The 19245-nt window shown below is 37.6% G+C and overlaps 1 protein-coding gene across 1 annotated transcript; it reads right to left on the reverse strand.

The window, feature by feature from the left end:
• Positions 1–12002: 12002 nt before the first annotated feature.
• On the reverse strand, positions 12003–13671 carry LOC146731603 (uncharacterized). The gene is made up of 3 exons (XM_085493415.1): positions 13536–13671; positions 12552–12818; positions 12003–12428 (listed from the first exon to the last, which is right to left on the reverse strand). The coding sequence occupies exons 2-3, from the start codon at positions 12631–12633 to the stop codon at positions 12097–12099; spliced, it is 414 nt and encodes a 137-aa protein (XP_085349541.1). The 5' UTR covers positions 12634–12818; positions 13536–13671; the 3' UTR covers positions 12003–12096.
• Positions 13672–19245: the final 5574 nt, after the last annotated feature.

Consider the following 19245-nt stretch of genomic DNA (forward strand, 5'->3'; position numbering starts at 1 on the left):
AAACTGTGATTGCTCAGTCTGAATTTAGTTAGGGTACTTTTCAGTTCTTTATTTTTTAGCTTAATTAAGTAGTTTTCCAAAATGAAGTTTGTTTTAATTTTTTTGTAAGTCCTCAGTTTGTTTTTTGTATTAGTGTTTTGTCTGTTATCATCATTAATTGAGTTAATCCAATCCTTTATAAATACATTTTTTATTTTATCGTATATCCGTGACATTTGTGACGATTTTAGCTCATTATTGTCAATATCTGATAGTGTTGTATTTGTAGATTTAAATACAGTTATTATTATTATGCGTCTTATATCTACTTCAAACAAAAGTAGCCGCTATTCATGATGAGAACTGGAAAACCAACTAACTTGGGTAGCTGGTAAACTGACCTAGCTGATGACAAACCACTATCAAAAAAACTTTCGACCCCCATGTAGCCACGTACGGCCGTCAGCTATATGAACTGTACTCCGTCTACAAATGTTCATCTGCCGACACGTTATTGGACTTTCCCACCCACGATGACAACCAATAAATCATGTTTGTGACGTCTGGTCTGATTACACCCAGCAGCACAAGCTCTAAATCAGGGTCATATATTGCAGATTTGTATTTGAACAAATAAGCGTGCATGGGCATCCTGTCTTCTAAGCTTTGTGAAAGCATAAGGTTTTGAAAGCATTGTGCATATTTACAACTTTCTCGCATTTCACACGTAATGCGCCATATACTGTAAAAGGATCAATTGTTCACCGGGTTTTAATTTGGCTTATTTCGCTGAATGAAAAATGCGCTAAATTAAAACCCAGTGAATATGTAAAATTTAGCATAGAATACATTATCTAAATGACAAAACCGTGAATTTAAAACCCACTTAATATACCTGAAATGGTAAATCAGCGAAATTTAAACCAAGTGAAAATTAGTCATTTTACAGTATGTGTATCGATGTCGCCATGCCAACGTTTCGTTTCGTCCTAGTTGTGATATTTATCTGTAAATGTCAGACCATTGGTCTGAGGTTCATCGCAGACTCTATTTGAAAGGCTGCGGTTGAGGTTTCATGTTGATCCGTCGAAAATGGCAGTTACTTATCACACAACAAAAACTTATTAGTTACGACAATATTTTCTTAACATTTTATGGAAACAATTCGTAGTGTGCATAAACCTTAAAGAAACATAATAGACAAAACAGTAAATTTTAATATTACTTGTTCGTGCTGTTTTGCAGCACTGCGAAGGAAAATGAAAGATTACAACAATTAGCACATATGGCTGGAAGTTACATTAATTTTGCTCCGTTGTGTAGACAGGTTTCAACATTTCATCAGATAATACAATTTATATCCAATCATCTAGAACAAACTTTTCTAGAGAACACACGCGCACAAAGATTTTGTGGTCTCGTATTGGGGGGGGGGGTCACAGTAATATAAACAAGGATACATTTTGCCGAGATATTCAAATCAGTCGCTATTATGATTTACAGAGGCGGCGGAACGAAATATCCCATGGAGGGGCGAGATCTGCTCATCACCCCTCGCTTACTAGGAGGACCCAGGGGCATACTCTTCCTTGAACTTTGAAATCTAGACCCTCTACAACCTAAGCTATTTCCTTCATTTTGAGGGGCAAATTGTGCTGACACAAAAGGTTTCAGCTTGATTTTCGAGTGGCGGCATATTTTACGTGCCCCTGAAGTGGTTCTCGTTTTTAGAATATTAGAAATAAGTATCGGTCTTATTTCTGATCAAGATAGGTATGAATATCGGTAGTATTTTCCCAATTTGGTGTATTTATGGTTCCGTATATGAGCGAATATCTCCACCTCAGATTCCGGCCTCATATCCCTAGGTAACTGTTTTATTCGAAATAAACAGTGAGGACAGAAATGGTACTTTGGTATAAACATGGGTATAGATTTTGCCACTATTCAGTTATAAAATTGGCCACACTTTTGAGCACTCAGGGGCACTTCCCTACCCAGCTATGTATCAACTGCCCCCCCCCCCCGCGTGCATGCCCGTGAATGTGGTTATGCAATAGAAAGTAATGTCTACACGTAGGTAGGGTTATTAAAATCGAGAAAACAAAATACGGGTATATTTTTTCCGACATATAAGATAAACGGAAAAGAGGTTACTAATCAATCTTCAAGTTTTACATTTTTGTAATTTCTTCTGTGAATCTCTCCGGCGAACCTACCAGCGAATCTCCGGTAAGGTATACTTAGTAGTACGTGACGTTCAGAATTCCCCCGCCCCTGAATAATCGCGAAGAACAGACTGGCGTGTTAAGGTAGCGAGAAGGTTTTGTGACGTTTTTAAATAAAACATTCTCTGTCTGTTGTCTCGTTCAGAACAGTAATTTAGGTTATATATATCAAAAGACTAAGTATAGAGGTGCAAGTTCGCACAAACTGGACAGACATTGTTTACATAATTATCACGTGACATCAAAAATGGCGAACCTTGTAAAAATGACTAAGTACGCGATTGCGAGAGCACACTGCGGAATTTCCTGGTGAAATTTAAGTTATGCATTGTTCGTAATCAAGTCCATTGAAATGCATCTCCGATAATCAAAAGACCTATTATTCCGATTTCTATGCAGGTTTGTTTTTTTGTCCCCAAATTATTTCATACTTGGCACCTTTAACAGACTATTATTCTGTGACAAAGCATTTTCTTTAAAAACCCAGACATATTTCGCACCATCATTATCTTTTGAACGATAACTGCGAGTTTGAATGTCCTAGTCCGAACGCACTTGATTTGGCTGCGGTCCCAATGAGTCGTTCTCGATCAAAACTTCAACTCGAGAAAAACGCGAAAAACAGTTTTGGTTAATAAAACACTGTAGATTTGCTGCATTATTATAAATATACACTAAAAATGGCCAAACATATTAACCACTGATATCATAGAACTCATAAAGAGTGTCAGATAATGAATAATTTCAAGCTTGAGCGTGAAAAATGAAGAAAACTGCTGGCATTTGAGTCCGTACTCCAGGAACGTTCGGGTTTTCCATTGTTATGCAAACGAACAACGAGGGATAATCCTCTGACAAACATTACTGTCCCACTGTACACGCTGACAGTTTACAAACAGCCTAATCCTTCAAGTGTCTCAGATAAGACATCTAATAAAACGGTTTTCATGGTGAAACAAAATGGCCGATGTTTGAAAAAAAATTGCTGTGTCAGAGTGCGACACTGAGTGGCAGATTTTTCTTTGCCTCGTCTGTCAACACTTTCTTTCTTTTCTTCGCCATTGCGTTAGAAAAAAAATGTATTAGTAAAATAGAATATTGACTTGGAAAACAAAACGATTTAAAAGAAAGTTGTGCAAAGTTACAGTACTCCTTTCGCACAACCTCCCGCCCGCTTTCGCTTTCCAATCACCTTTTTCTCTCGCTTTTGCTACCGCTTGTTGAATTCGACCGGACAATTTCCGCTTTAATTTTCGACCGCGCAAACCCCGAAATATCACCGCCCACCTGCTCGCTCGCGCGCATTTAAAATTCGGACTAACAGAATAATTTCCGAGGTTCACATTGTCTTATAATTGTCTTTCTGGTTTTTATAGATGTTGAACAGCTGACAAAAGTTCAAATACTTTTTGTTTTAACTATATATAATTATATGCACGCAACCTGACCCTTTGACCTCGATTTGGCTTGGACTGAATATTTTATTTTAAACAATATTCTGACGTGAAATACAAAATGTATTTCAACACAAGTACGACAGGGTTGTCTGGGGTTTCTTTCCTGATTGTTGAGTCTTCGCAATGTGTTTTGTATAATTATTGTTGTTTTCCTCCGATGCTGAAGGACCGTAAAGCTAAATGGCAGTTACATGCATGGGCTGAGTGAAAGAAAATATTTCTAAGCCTAAAATAAAACCTAATATTACACCTCTTTGTGTATTTGTTAATTTTACGTATGTTTGTCATGACAGTATGTTTGTAAATATCTAGAAAAATCTCGTCTTTCGTTGATAATTTCGATTGTTTGTTTGGAATGTCGATCCCCGTTGGTTTCTCCATACTGAGTTTAGGAAGGGCGTCGATCAACACCGTGACAATCAGCCGAGAGAAGACAAACATTGACCGTAATTCATGGAGATCATGTCCGTAATTTGTGGGCTGAAGCTCCAAATAATTAATCAAGTATTATTATTTTAATATATATTTTATTTTACATCGCAAAACTAAACCATGCCCAAAACAGAGCTAGAGTTGTTCGCGGTGAAACAACCGCATTGAAGACGATGCAACTTCAGCTAGCCATTTCTTACCTTGAAATAAAAAAAATAAAAATTCGAAGAGCATCGGGGAAAATATTACTAATCATCCTTATCAATCGCTTGCTTTATTTTATTCGAATCCATGAATTTCACGATTTTTTTTACATTTGTTGGCAACTTCCGCGCTAAAAATGATTGAAAATGTGGGTGTGGTTATTTTGCAAGTCCTGTTGATAATACGGACAAATATGGTTCTGTGACCCAGTTCGTGCTCCGATCAGGTGACTCTCAGCCAATCAATGATGTTGTAACAAAGCATATTTGACGCTAATTGAAGGGTCGTCGTACAATCCAATCACCGGCGTCGATTCACATAGTTGTTTGTGCTGTGACAGGCTTCAAAATTATTCGCTGAAAAACATATATTTTGACAAACTGATGGAATTTGACCTTAGTTCAAAAAGAAAATACTAGGCTAAGATACATTAGAGCTCACGCGAATCAGTTTTCTCTGCAAGTTGTGAAATAAAGTAAACCAGAGTAGCGTCGATGATTTTCAGCCCTGAAGGACTTTGAATTGTTCATCGACTGGCCACCAAATAGTTATGGCTATAACTAAATTTGACACGTTTTTCATTTAAGCCCAATAAATTATTCATACATGTCAAGCTCTGTTCGATTTTTTCAGGGCATGTGGCCGTTTTTAGTCGAAAATATTTTGTGTGGGAACACTTTTGCGGTACGTATACGGTATAGACCGAGCTCATTCAATGATCGTGACTTAATTTTAAAAATTGAATGTCAAATTTTACCAGACGTGGACCGATGTGGATTCGATATCGTTATTTTTGGAATTAATCACTAACATTTCCTCGTTTCTCTGCTCTGTCAAAAGGAGTTACCTAGGCTTTTTTTCACGTAACTGTCTCATTAAAATAAAAATAAAAATATTACATCTAGAACAAGCACCCAAAACACGTAACAAGAAGTCCCAGTTCAGTTGCTTTCACGATACAAGTGTAATACAGCTATTAGATTTGAAGTGTCGTTCAGAATGTAATAATAGTTAATACTAGTTGTATGTTCACACTTTACTATCAAAACCACCATTTCGACCACCCATGTGCCAGTTTTCAGTGTTTGGGCGAGCGGTCAATGTTTTCAATGAGCGAGCGAGGGAAAAAAAACGCGATTAAAATGCGGTCGGTTTCCGGTCGGACAAGACCGCGTGGTCGGAAATTAAGCGATAAGCGGTCGATGTAAAAGCGGAAGGTTGGGCGAAATGAGTACTGTATGACCATGTTTCTCCGACGAAGTCTCAACTGACAATAATGGTGACAATGGACGTTAGATAAACACGCATTGTTTGCAACTGGAAGCTTATCACCCGTTATATCAGAATCGTCAACAACAGAGTATACAGATAAGATGTTATCATTTAATTCCTTCCGAAGATAAACACTATGCAAATATCCACGAAACGGCAGGTGTAGTCTTTTCTGCTAGTGTTTTAAAACACTATTTTGAGCAACGTTATTTCGTAATTTCGATCTTTTGTAAACCTGGGGTGATGTATCAAGGTCTAAAGTAACCGTTTTATCAATTTTTGAAAAATCAAGAAAAAAGTGAAAATTTCCCTTCTCGCTACCTTAACTGCATAAATATGTATAATTTCCTTCCTGAATACAGAACTTAGTTGATCTAATCGTTAAGGCGTATGATACATTTTGATGTGAGTTAATTTGTAATGAATAGTTCAGCCAAACACTGAATTATATCATGATGGTGGTATGATGAATTATATTTTTTTTCAAAATGATATTTCTGGATTTCATAAAAGTATATTTTCATTTTTTGGCCGGCTAATGTTGGATGTGCAAACCTCATTCGGGAACATGTATATTCGGTGTTTAGAATAAAGATGGGCAAAATGCTAACAGGGCAATCGTTTTTATTGATGTGTTGAAATTACGCCAATAGGGTATGCTTTTGATGTTTTTGTTAATTGAATGTTTTTGTTGTTGTTGTTGTTGTTTTTAAAAAATTGTGTACGTATTTGAAATTTATTTAAAAAGCTGAAGAACCCTTGTATCATCAGAGGGACTGTGCATCATCATAAGAATAGCGGATTTTGCAAGGAATAATGTTTACTTGCTCTCTTGACTGAACACTTAAAACCCAGAGTAAAGAATAAACTTTATAAAATAGTCGGATGGTTGAGATCATATACTAGTATCACATGGATATGTGTAGTTGTAGTTGGATGGTTGGGTGATATACTAGTATCACATGGATATGTGTAGTTGTAGTTGGATGGTTGAGGTGATATACTAGTATCACATGGATATGTGTAGTTGTAGTCGGATGGTTGAGGTGATATACTAGTATCACATGGATATGTGTAGTTGTAGTCGGATGGTTGAGGTTATATACTAGTATCACACGGATATGTGTAGTTGTAGTTGGATGGTTGGGTGATATACTAGTATCACATGGATATGTGTAGTTGTAGTCGGATGGTTGGGTTATATACTAGTATCACATGGATATGTGTAGTTGTAGTTGGATGGTTGGGTGATATATTAGTATCACATGGATATGTGTAGTTGTAGTCGGATGGTTGGGTGATATACTAGTATCACATGGATATGTGTAGTTGTAGTTGGATGGTTGGGTGATATACTAGTATCACATGGATATGTGTAGTTGTAGTCGGATGGTTGGGTGATATACTAGTATCACATGGATATGTGTAGTTGTAGTTGGATGGTTGGGTGATATACTAGTATCACATGGATATGTGTAGTTGTAGTTGGATGGTTGGGTCATATACTAGTATCACATGGATATGTGTAGTTGTAGTTGGATGGTTGGGTGATATACTAGTATCACATGGATATGTGTAGTTGTAGTTGGATGGTTGAGATGATATACTGGTATCACATGGATATGTGTAGTTGTAGTCGGATGGTTGAGGTGATATACTAGTATCACATGGATATGTGTAGTTGTAGTTGGATGGTTGAGATGATATACTGGTATCACATGGATATGTGTAGTTGTAGTTGGATGGTTGGGTGATATACTAGTATCACATGGATATGTGTAGTTGTAGTTGGATGGTTGGGTCATATACTAGTATCACATGGATATGTGTAGTTGTAGTTGGATGGTTGGGTGATATACTAGTATCACATGGATATGTGTAGTAGTAGTTGGATGGTTGAGATGATATACTGGTATCACATGGATATGTGTAGTTGTAGTCGGATGGTTGAGGTGATATACTAGTATCACATGGATATGTGTAGTTGTAGTTGGATGGTTGGGTGATATACTAGTATCACATGGATATGTGTAGTTGTAGTTGGATGGTTGGGTCATATACTAGTATCACATGGATATGTGTAGTTGTAGTTGGATGGTTGGGTGATATACTAGTATCACATGGATATGTGTAGTTGTAGTTGGATGGTTGGGTGATATACTAGTATCACATGGATATGTGTAGTAGTAGTTGGATGGTTGAGATGATATACTGGTATCACATGGATATGTGTAGTTGTAGTCGGATGGTTGAGGTGATATACTAGTATCACATGGATATGTGTAGTTGTAGTTGGATGGTTGAGATGATATACTGGTATCACATGGATATGTGTAGTTGTAGTTGGATGGTTGGGTGATATACCAGTATCACATGGATATGTGTAGTTGTAGTTGGATGGTTGGGTGATATACTAGTATCACATGGATATGTGTAGTTGTAGTTGGATGGTTGGGTGATATACTAGTATCACATGGATATGTGTAGTTGTAGTCGGATGGTTGAGGTGATATACTAGTATCACATGGATATGTGTAGTTGTAGTTGGATGGTTGAGGTGATATACAAGTATCACATGGATATGTGTAGTTGCAGTCGGATGGTTGGGTCATATACTAGTATCACATGGATATGTGTAGTGTAGTCGAATGGTTGAGGTGATATACTAGTATCACATGGATATGTGTATTATATGTACATGTCGGATATTTTGTCTTTTACGCCTTGATGAGTCTGTCACAGGGTTCACAAAGAATCACGTGTAACTGCCCCTTAAAAGAAAAATAACATTGCATACTCCGAGGTTAGTATTAAAGCCAATCGGCGAATTTTGCAGGGGTTTATTGCCAGTAGCCCATATTCTCAAAACCGTGGCGAAATGAAACATTAAGCTCAGTGGTTAGTTTACGCATCTTTTAAATGTGTTTTGATTCACAGTGCATTCGGCAATCAACTGCAAGTCAGTTATGTGAATATGAATTGCATTCACTGGTAGCCGTACTAATGAACAAGTTGAAATCGCATTTAACGGTAGAAATATGATAATTCTTAAAACATCTACATTTCTATGAAAGGCCTCAGTACTCTATATTGTTTTAATTTGTATGTAGCTGTTGTTGTATTTTCTGATTTAGTAGTAAGTGCAATGTATATTTCATTAAATGAGTGAAACAAAGACGTGGAATTCATCACCTAAACTGAGTATAATAATTTGTCAAAATAGCAATAGAAAATAATATTTCTTTGGCATTACCCAATCTCATTTAATATACTTAATAGACAACAGAAAGACAGACAATATGCAGGGTTACATCCTTAAATGACGATTCACCGTGAATGGAAGGGGTTCACTGCCAAGTTGAAGCTCCTTGTGTTGGAGAGGTATAGGTACATTCTGCGCTACGGAGTTCTCATTTCAAACTGTTTAAGCCCTCTTTTCAGTGTAATGTAGAACTATGTCTTATTATGACAACACATCTTCATCAAAATGTCGAAATTTGAATATCCATTTTAGTACAATTTACTCAAAATGGAGCCTGAGTTCTAAGATCTTTCCTAATATAAATAAGAAGTGGAGTTTAGAACACCTATTAAAACATACCATCTTACATATTTCGACATTGATTTTGCAAATAAAACATTCGCTTGAATGGTATCATCACACTGCTGTCATTTGAAATAAAATTTGCACTCTGAGAGAATTTATAAAGCGTTATTAGTGTACTGGAAAATGCCATTCTCTGTAATAGCACGGACTGTGACAAAACCTGAAACCGTGAGTTCTATATAAGTTTGTTGAACGTAAATAATTCCATTACAGCATTAAAACATGAAACTTAGTGCTGATGGTCAATTCAAATAATGGGTCAAATATTTTTTTAGTCTATGAAGACGAATCATGTATATTTTATGTAATAGATTGAGAGTTTCCTGTCACCCAGATTATTTGGAAATCTGTTTTTCAAAGCTAAATTTAGATAGCACCGCAGTTCTATTCAACCCACACATTTATAATTATAAGCAAACGCTGTTTTATTTTAGAATTATCTTGCGAGCATCATTGTTTGTTGTCATCAGAGTACTTCGCTAGGACCTACAGGACTCTATAGTAAACGTGTCGCTCTCCATGACCAACTTCTACAAAGTACCGAAAAATCTAATTGTTGAAAACATCACTACCGGTAAGTTGAAGATTATGAACTGGAACTCGAAGGCCTCAAAACACATTCTGTGCCCAGGAATATAACGGCACATGGCGTTTGAATCAGTCACAGTACCGACCGTTACATCGCGAGTCATCGAATAGTAGCACCGCAAACCAAGGGTCATTCAATAACCAAACACTCCCTTGCTCCCTTGCTGTCCGACTGTGTGTGACCCGAGTCCACGTCGCGAGCTCAGTTTCTATTTACGAAATACCAAATATATTGATACTAATGGGCCCGGCAACGTTAAATTATGCAAATAACACCGAATAAACGGCAAGGTAAAGACTATGTCTAATTATAGTAAATACGTACTGCGTGCGTGACTCGAACCGGCGCTCGCGTACGGCACCTAATCGCCTAGCTTCACACCACTACACGTCTTCCCCTCGGCCACCGGGCATCCCCAAAAAAAGGATGCTTAATAACCGAGCTTATTACGTGCAGAGAACGTGAAACCCGTCCACACGATACGCGCCACACAGCATGGCCAGAATGCGGCAAAGGCCTTCAGATCTGGCTGTAGTAGGATGGTGCACAGTCCCTCTATCACCGGTCTCGAAACGGCCGCTGTCCTATTGTCCTATTGCGCGTAGCGGGTAAATAAACCATTGACACCTATACGTAATCCGCAGTTGACGCAACTTGTCAGGGGTCATCTTCAAGTTGACCCGCATATCATTACCATTAATGATTTACCCGACATGCTTTGCGAAAAAAAATTGTGCGGTTGCGCAGAAGTTTTCAGAACCAGAATCAAAACATTGGAAGTCGATTTTTGAGCAGCATGTCGTGGAAGTACGGAAATGATTTTGTTGGCTTCGAGGACGAAGATATCGAATGGGATTTTGTGATGGGACAGGAAGACTTTTTCCCCTCTAATGCTGCCGATGTTCCAGACGATATGAAAGTACATGTACGCGAATCTGCTAAACGGAGAAATTTCGTCTACGTCTGCCCGACTTGCGACAAGCAGTACAAAAGTTTAAGTGGCTTCAAGGGGCACATGAAAAATGTTCATGATACAAACGTCAAAGGTATGTCCGTTACTATTGCTGTATGATCGAGGGGAATTAGTAAATGTTTGGTCTAAATGTTGTTCGATTTTTTTTTCATATTTTTAGCACAGTTGCATCAGGCAGCTGGTTGCATCTCCAACGATTATTAGTTGTCTGAGATTGCATGTACTTCCGTTTCACGGCGCTCCTGTGACAATATCTTGGGCAAGGAGGAGGCAATAAATTTGAGTACAATAATTATACGAAAAAGAGCCTATTGCTTTTTATTTGGGTCGGCAGACTCGCCGTGTATGAATCAAACTGGGCAGACACGATAACATGAAGTCGACATCACTACCAACTTGTCGCCTCTTGTGAAAGTGTGAATGAGTATTGTTGACCGAAAATCCTCACGATGTCTTGACGAATATGAATATATGAATGATTTATTATGAATATATTTATTTATAAGTTTTAGTTTCTATCTATGGTAATCTGTATACTTCATGGTTATATTACATTGTTTTCAGTTCCTGAACACTAGCAAACTGGCAATATACAATCTGTGAAAAGAAGGTCCAGTGAAGAACACAGCAGATCAGGTAGACATTTTTTTATTACAGGTTTAATCTCCATAGAGCCACGTTATAATTTTTTTTAAGATAGGCTCAAAGAATTTTTTTGTGGGCCTGATTATTTTTTTTAGATAAGCTTAATAAATATTTTTTTCAACTCAAATGTACTGAATATGAATTATTACTAGCCATCTAGTATCCATGAAGGAAGAGCATTGTAATATCCTAAAATAAAAATATAGTAATTTAAAAAATGCAATTACCATGTGCAATAATTAAGTTTTTCCGTTTCAGGTTTTACCAGACCCAGCAGTGTATAACAAATTGTTGTTGCAAAGGCCTTACACCACAAGATGGTTTGGCATGCTTTTTTTAATATGTGGGTAGACAGAAAAACCACAGATGACATAATTAATGTATTTATGGATTTTCGGCCCAGTGACACAGATATAGATGAACTGTTCAGAACATGCATTTTTAACTTTGCAGTGTTGGCAAGAACCCGAAGGGACACCATGGACTACCAGTCTGAAACAGTTGAAGCAGCAAGCACAAGTGAACTAAGTATTGAGGAAGAGCAGGCACTCAGATATTTTGCTGATTACATTCCCTACAACTTAAAGAAAATGGCAATGAAAGCACAAAAGCAAAATTAATTAAAATTTGTATTTATTTATTTATTTATAACTTATTTACATCTAACAATAAATACAAAAAACAGCAATATATTAGTATATCTTGTTTTTTTACTGTTTTACATTGTTTTCAAAAACAGAAATACTAACACTTCTGTTTGGAAAGAGAAGAGGAGGAGTATCATCTACTATATGCTGTAAGGGCCTTCTCTTGTGTCTCCCTGTATTGCCTGTGATGCACTGCATGTGATAAGATTTTTGAAGTCTGATGACATTCTCTTGATACCCAAAAGCCATAACTGTTGGGTGGTTATTTGCTCCTCCTCCTCTGTGCCGATGCTTACTGAAGTGGGCTTGTAGTGGGTCTTGACGGAACCTCTCACTCAATATAAAATCCACTCCATGGTTTAGTAGGTATTTAGATACTTCTACAAAAGAATGCACTGGGAAAAACAAAAATAACTCGTAAGATAAATTTTAAATTACTAGCATATTACCAATTTCTGGAAAACTTTACAGTGAATAACAATTTCACATAAAATAAAAATAAGTGCGACTCAACTCACCAGTCATTTTCAATTCATCAACCGTTTGTTTACTAAGACACATAGCATTTCCAGCACTTTGAGAATATAATAACTTCCACATTTAATTCTTACATGTTGCATTGTAGCATCATTAGCAATGGTAACATGCGATTGTGAAAAGTCATCACATTCACTGGACTTTTTTTTCAAATTGCTTGTAGTAACTCTTGGGCCTCCGAAAACTGTTCTTCTTACGAGGCATGGTTGTTAAGAGCTTGTATGGCTTCAACAGCTGCACGTTCTCGTCTGACAATATAAAAATAAAATAAAAATGTAAACAAAGATATTTCACCGAATATAACGAAACAGCAGATACCCAAATATACCTTAACCCCACAACTCATTTGTTAATCTTCATAACAACCAGTATTGGGTATTATTATCTACACCGGATTTGTATTATTCTCAAAAAAGGAACCGAAACGAGAAACTCTCGTTGATGTATTTACGCACAGTTCGGTATCTAAAATGGCGTCGAGTTGAACCACGAGTTTCGAAAAACACACACAGAAAATCTATTTTTCGGGACACAAAAAAAATGTTGGCAGCACAGAACATCTTTTACCGTGAATGGCACCTTCAACAGCACATAAAATAGTGAATTTAGTGATCATAACGTAAGAATATCTGATTTAAAAAACACGACCCATTATCGCAACAATCGACTATTCTCAGAATGTTTGGTCGTATGTGAATAACCAAGATCACACAGTTTTCAAGAATTCGACAAAAAATAATACGATATAAACACTCCCACTCGAAGCAAATACACTTCCACCCGCCAAAACAATGCGAGTTGAAGATTTTGCTAGCATATCAAGCGAGAAAAGGGAACCGAAAAACTACCGACATGTTTTGAGCGATGAACTTTTTGACAAAATGGAGGTCAGAAAATCGAGGTCAAATTTTCAAGATCGAAAAAACTACGAAATATTCGAAATGAAAGAATGGATAATAACTCACCTGTTAACTAATGGTATTTCGCTTCGGTAATAACAAAAAGTTGTTAAATATATGAAATTTTACAGCTAAGAGCAAGGAATAAAATACGGAGCCCTCGATCATACGTTGTCCAAAATGGAAAGCGACGCTATACTGTCACGTGACTATGCGACGCCAACAACCGCTACACGCACTCACTGGATGTTTATTGCTAATCCCCCCTAAGACAATAGGCGTTTCGAGACCGGTGATAGAGGGACTGTGGTACAGCATTTTAACAGTGAATAAGTACTGAGAAATAATTTTAAACTCATAGTTGCTGTCGACATAGGAGTAAAGTAAGCAAATAACACCGAATAAACGGCAAGGTAAAGACTATGTCTAATTATAGTAAATACGTACTGCGTGCGTGACTCGAACCGGCGCTCGCGTACGGCACCTAATCGCCTAGCTTCGACCCGGTGGCCGAGGGGAAGACGTGTAGTGGCGTGAAGCTAGGCGATTAGGTGCCGTACGCGAGCGCCGGTTCGAGTCACGCACGCAGTACGTATTTACTATAATTAGACATAGTCTTTACCTTGCCGTTTATTCGGTGTTATTTGCTTACTTTACTTCCTATGTCGACAGCAACTATGAGTTTAACGTTAAATTATAATGTGCCACAACGCCATTGAACAATCAATACGTCACTTCCTGAGTCCTATTCGTGAGGTCGTATCTGTGAGGTTCTATTCGTGAGGTATATAGCGTGCGCATACATCAATTGGGATCGCAGCAGTCCAGGGCGCCACCTACGCCAACTTGTTGGTGGGGATCGCAGCAGTCCAGGGCGCCACCTACGCCAACTTGTCAGGCTATACAAAGGCATGTTCTCAGACAACGCGAGACTTTAATTTATTATACTCAACAGGTGACTGTTGAGGATGGTAGCGATTGACAGTGAAAAATTAAAAAAAATTATAGAGCGGTAGTCGTCGCGCAGCCCGTGTTCGATTTTCACGTATATAAACAAACAGTGTATGTTACACGCGTTGTATATTAAAGTCCGCTACGAGTTCCGCGTCGAACAGGACGCGGTGCGACGCGACGACCACCGCGCTTTACGTTCCGCACTTCCGTTATTAGAGACATTAAGATGCGCATACGAGAACGGAACGAGAACGGATACGTCACTGCTTTGTGCATGACCTCCGCGCGAACCAATGACGTCATCGGTTGCCTGGTCGTTCGGCAGTCGTTTTGAACGTGATCAAGGTGACTGACTCGTAGTTGATTTCCGAGAGCTTTTCTCGCTGTCAATTTTGAATAATTTTCATTGACATTAATAAAACGTTTTATATTAGAGTGTTTTTGAATATTTATGATGAAATAAGAAATATTGGATGCATTTTAGCTGACATTTATACCCACTGAAAACGCATGATATTGATCTGCTGAAAGAGGATTCGGCAAACAGGCCTAGGACCTCAGCAGAGTGGATGGAAATAGTGAGAGCTCTGTCAAAATGTCTGTGAACTAACTACTAATTCTGATTCCGGACGTGAAATGACATAACAAATTAATTTAGGTAGTTATTGTTGCCCAATGAGAGACGGATTGACATGGTTCTGGTTTCAGTTACGTTCCCGTTGTGGGCGCTTGTACTTAATCGTTTTCTGACACCCGAGAACGTAACGCAAACGAAATTAGAACATCACGTTACGTTCCCGTTACGTACGCAAATCTTAAACTCTCTAATAGCCAATACACATGTATTTCATTGAGCATATATTACACATTCCAGTCGTAATATTAACAACGTTTTAATGACTGTAAATCATTGTTGTCTGGGGTTAAAATCTAGATAACGGCACACCGCCCGGAGAGATAATGACATACAACAGATGGGACGATGGCGAACCAAATCCATTTGAGATGGAGGCTAATTACGTTTCCATGGTGATGAATCAAACATCTTTAATGGGTTCATGGGCTTGGTATGATTATGACCGTGATGCATCTCTTGGATTTATTTGCGAGTTCGGCTAGTTTTGTCATAATAATTACGTAATATAATGAATTGTTCATTAATTAAGGCCGTAGCTCGGATAGTACATCTCAGACTTCACACATATTCAGTTGACATTCGGTTTGAAAATATTCATACGTTACGCGCAAAGCAAATTTCTGTTTTAGTACACAGCTTCAATACAGTGATCAACGTTATGAAAAAGGAACACATGCATGCATGGATGGACGGACGGACGGACGGACGGGAATGACATAGTTGTATTTCTATACCTTCAAAATTTGTAATTTGTATATGCAATCCTTTTTAATGAAACGGTAGTTGCGTACATTTTCCAAGATTCATTTACCAAAGCTTTTACAAATTTTTTCCCAAATCCCCACTCTCATTGTTGTGTTCCGTGGAAACAGAAACTTGCAAGTTTCAATCTATGTGCAAAAAACGACGCACCAAATGACGAAAATTTACTTTCTAATACGCATCTGAAATATGCAACACTGCCCTCAATCAGTTCAATGTTCGTCAATCCACCATCACTATCATCGATGCCTACGAGCCATTAATATTAATTAGAACGGACGTGATGCCACAATTCTAACATCCACTTCGATTTATAAAAATGTGTATTCGTAAACCGTTTATAACGATCACAGTTTCAAGCAATTCACCGTACACCGAAGTCAACAAGCAAATGTTTATACACTGTAACCTCAATATAATGAACACCGTTATAATGAACACATAGCGTGTCTCCCGTTCACAACAAACCCAATGTATTATGTGCTTCATTATAGTGAACATTTCACTATAACAAACTAATTGTATGTCCCCCCCCCCAAAGAGTTTGTTATAACGAGGCTACAGTGTACTTATAAATGAAATATAAACATTTATAAACCCAACTGCTTCTATTAGAAATCTGTCTCATTCAGTCCAAATTAGACGATTGTGTTGAATCGATTGATGATACTTCTTATTCTGGGAAATTACCACGCATAAGTTAGAATAGCCTACTTATGCAAATAACTTATAATTAGTTATAAATAGTTTTATCATAGTTTGATAGTTTTATATTTATCCACTGATAGACCAAACTCCTACTACAACACCAGCAACAACAACAACCGTGACCACCGAAAACTCACCAACAATCATGGACACATCTACAACCACTGTGATGACCACTGAGAACCCACTAACAACCTCAGAGCAATCAGCTTTCCCACCAACGACATCTTCTACAGAGCGATCCGAAGGTGAGTTACTGTAAAACATATCTTTTTCGCGAATTTAGCGAGAGAACTGATTCGCCAATTCAAGATGTCGGTAATGACTTTATTATCAATTCAAAATGACCGCCAAACAAAGAAGTCAACAATGATAAGAGACATTCGCTAAATCAACATTTCGCTATTACGTCATTTTACTACAATTCGCTAAAATTGCATGCCGCTTTTTTAACATGTTTTACAGTATTTCGGCAAAAATCAAGCACGTGACGTGCATGCATGACGTCGAGCAGGGACATCTCTAGTTTTAAAGTTTTTACAGCATAAATAAACGTCAACAGTAATTTCATGGTGCCAGTCAAGCCACAAAAAATGAGAGAATTAAATAACTTATTAAATTAAAAGTACGTAGTCCACAATCTTCGACTTGTAAAACAAACCATTGGAACATTTTGAATTCCATGTACAAGTGGGCGTGATATGATGTTCGACAGCAACAGCAAAGACGGAATTAAAGGTCCGACTGCAGACGACCGACAGTGCAGACTATCGACTACAGTCGGTTGTGTAATTTCACATTATACGCCACAGGCTCGTTCAAAGTACGTGAATGTCGCGTACCGTCAACGTCTCATTTTTACCAAAATTTGTGCAAAGCGACTGCACATGTTCAGGAAATCCCAGTACTATGAATACCAAACGCTTACAAACATTTACTTTCACATCTAATGGATACTTGGAGTATTGTATTAGCAATTACGAACATGGACGACAAAATGGCGGATAATGATGACGTATTCGAACACATCAGGTGACACAGAAATCCACAAATGGTCTATTTACTTATGCGCCTATTCAGACACAGTTTTTTTTTCAAAACTATGTCAGAAACCGACAATGAGGGAATGGGTAAGCATCCATTTTGAAAATAACATGGTGGAAAAGGGGATACCGCTACAATATTTGAGAAGGTGATACTGTCTGGGAAGGACATGACATCAATCTGTCACATGTGTATCAACAAGTAGCACAGGTTTTGTTATGATGATCCCTTATTTCTGTTTCAGAATTATGGATTGTTATCGTCTGTGCACAGTCTGTGGTTGCTATGATCCTACTAATTGTAATCATATATCTGTGCTGCAACAGGTGGGAAACTTAACATCAAAATACACGCCCTCTAGCAACAAAGCGCGTCAATTACGTCTACATTTTGTAGATGATTTGCAGCGACACCTTGTTCGCTTGTTTATATTATGTTTGATTCATTCAGAATATAGAAAAGACTCTAAAAAACAGTATTATACTTTTATTTATTGGTGATCACAGATTAACAAAATATCGGCGATGTGAACGGTGTTCTTTTCACCCATTACGCCGTAGACGCGCTCCGGCGCTAGAGGGCGCAACTTAAATAAATGTTATACAAACTAGTATTATAAAGTCAGTTGAAATATTCATTAAGTTGAAAAAAGTTCCAGGACAACAATTCTTTAGTCAGACAAATATTGAATTCTAAACAAAGAATGCTTGCCACTATTTTCTGAAGTAAGGGTCAAATAGTTTACGTAATTCTGCTCATTACTTAATTGAGTCACCTCGGAGTAGATCATGAATCATAATAAAAATATCAGATTAAAAGAAAATTTCATTGTTTTGGGTATTCTAAATGATATGCTAAAATTTTACACGGTGTACGGTAGTCTCTAAAACTACTCTTAGCACAGTAATGCATTCCCCCATCTTAATAAATATTTATAAATTCCAAGGAGCACAGAGCGCAGGGACGTCCATTTGAAAACGAAATAAAAATGTTTTTGTTGCGTCTCTTTCCATAACTAATCAGTTACGGAATTTAACAAATGAGTGAATTTGTTATGTACTCACGGACATAATTACCTACTTATGATACTGTCGAGTATCTTGTACGTGTGGTTCCGATCCGAAGTTCCGAGAAACAAGTTACTGTAGAATACTTTATTTTCGCTGAAAAAACCTTTTGGGTGTTTTGTATGGAATTTATTTTCACTGATTTTTGACAAGTTGAATGTAAAATATAGGAAGAAAGATATATATTCGCTGGATTTTATTTTCACTGAATCATTCCTTCAGCGAAAATTAATTCCAAGCGAAAATAAAGTACCATACCTGGTGTGGAGGGATCGTGTTCAATGCTACTGAATTTCGATATTTTGTCATCCCCAGTTTTAAACACGATTCTGTGATCACATAGGGGATTATGGGAAACATTGTAATTCAATTCTGTGCTTGTTAATTTCCAGGAATAAGCAGAACAACGATGACGAAATGAACATTTTACATGAAGACTTACCTTCACCCGAGTTCTACAATATAGAGTACCAACTGTCACCTATTCCACGGGTATCGATTTCAGGCACACATCCATATAAGGAAATACAGATTAGTCACCACGACAACAATGACATCACCGATAACTTGTCTGCACTATATAGCACGCCAAAGAAAATAAACA

Source organism: Saccoglossus kowalevskii, chromosome 18 (genome assembly GCF_978046115.1).
Source record: "Saccoglossus kowalevskii chromosome 18, keSacKowa6.1, whole genome shotgun sequence".
NCBI classification, from domain to species: domain Eukaryota; kingdom Metazoa; phylum Hemichordata; class Enteropneusta; family Harrimaniidae; genus Saccoglossus; species Saccoglossus kowalevskii.

Coding starts and splice junctions, on each gene's coding strand:
- LOC146731603 (XM_085493415.1), bottom strand. CDS start 12,633: ATGTGGAAGTTATTATATTCTCAAAGTGCTGGAAATGCTATGTGTCTT. Junction 12,429..12,551: donor TGATGAATTGAAAATGACTG/GTGAGTTGAGTC, acceptor TGTTTTTCCCAG/TGCATTCTTTTGTAGAAGTA.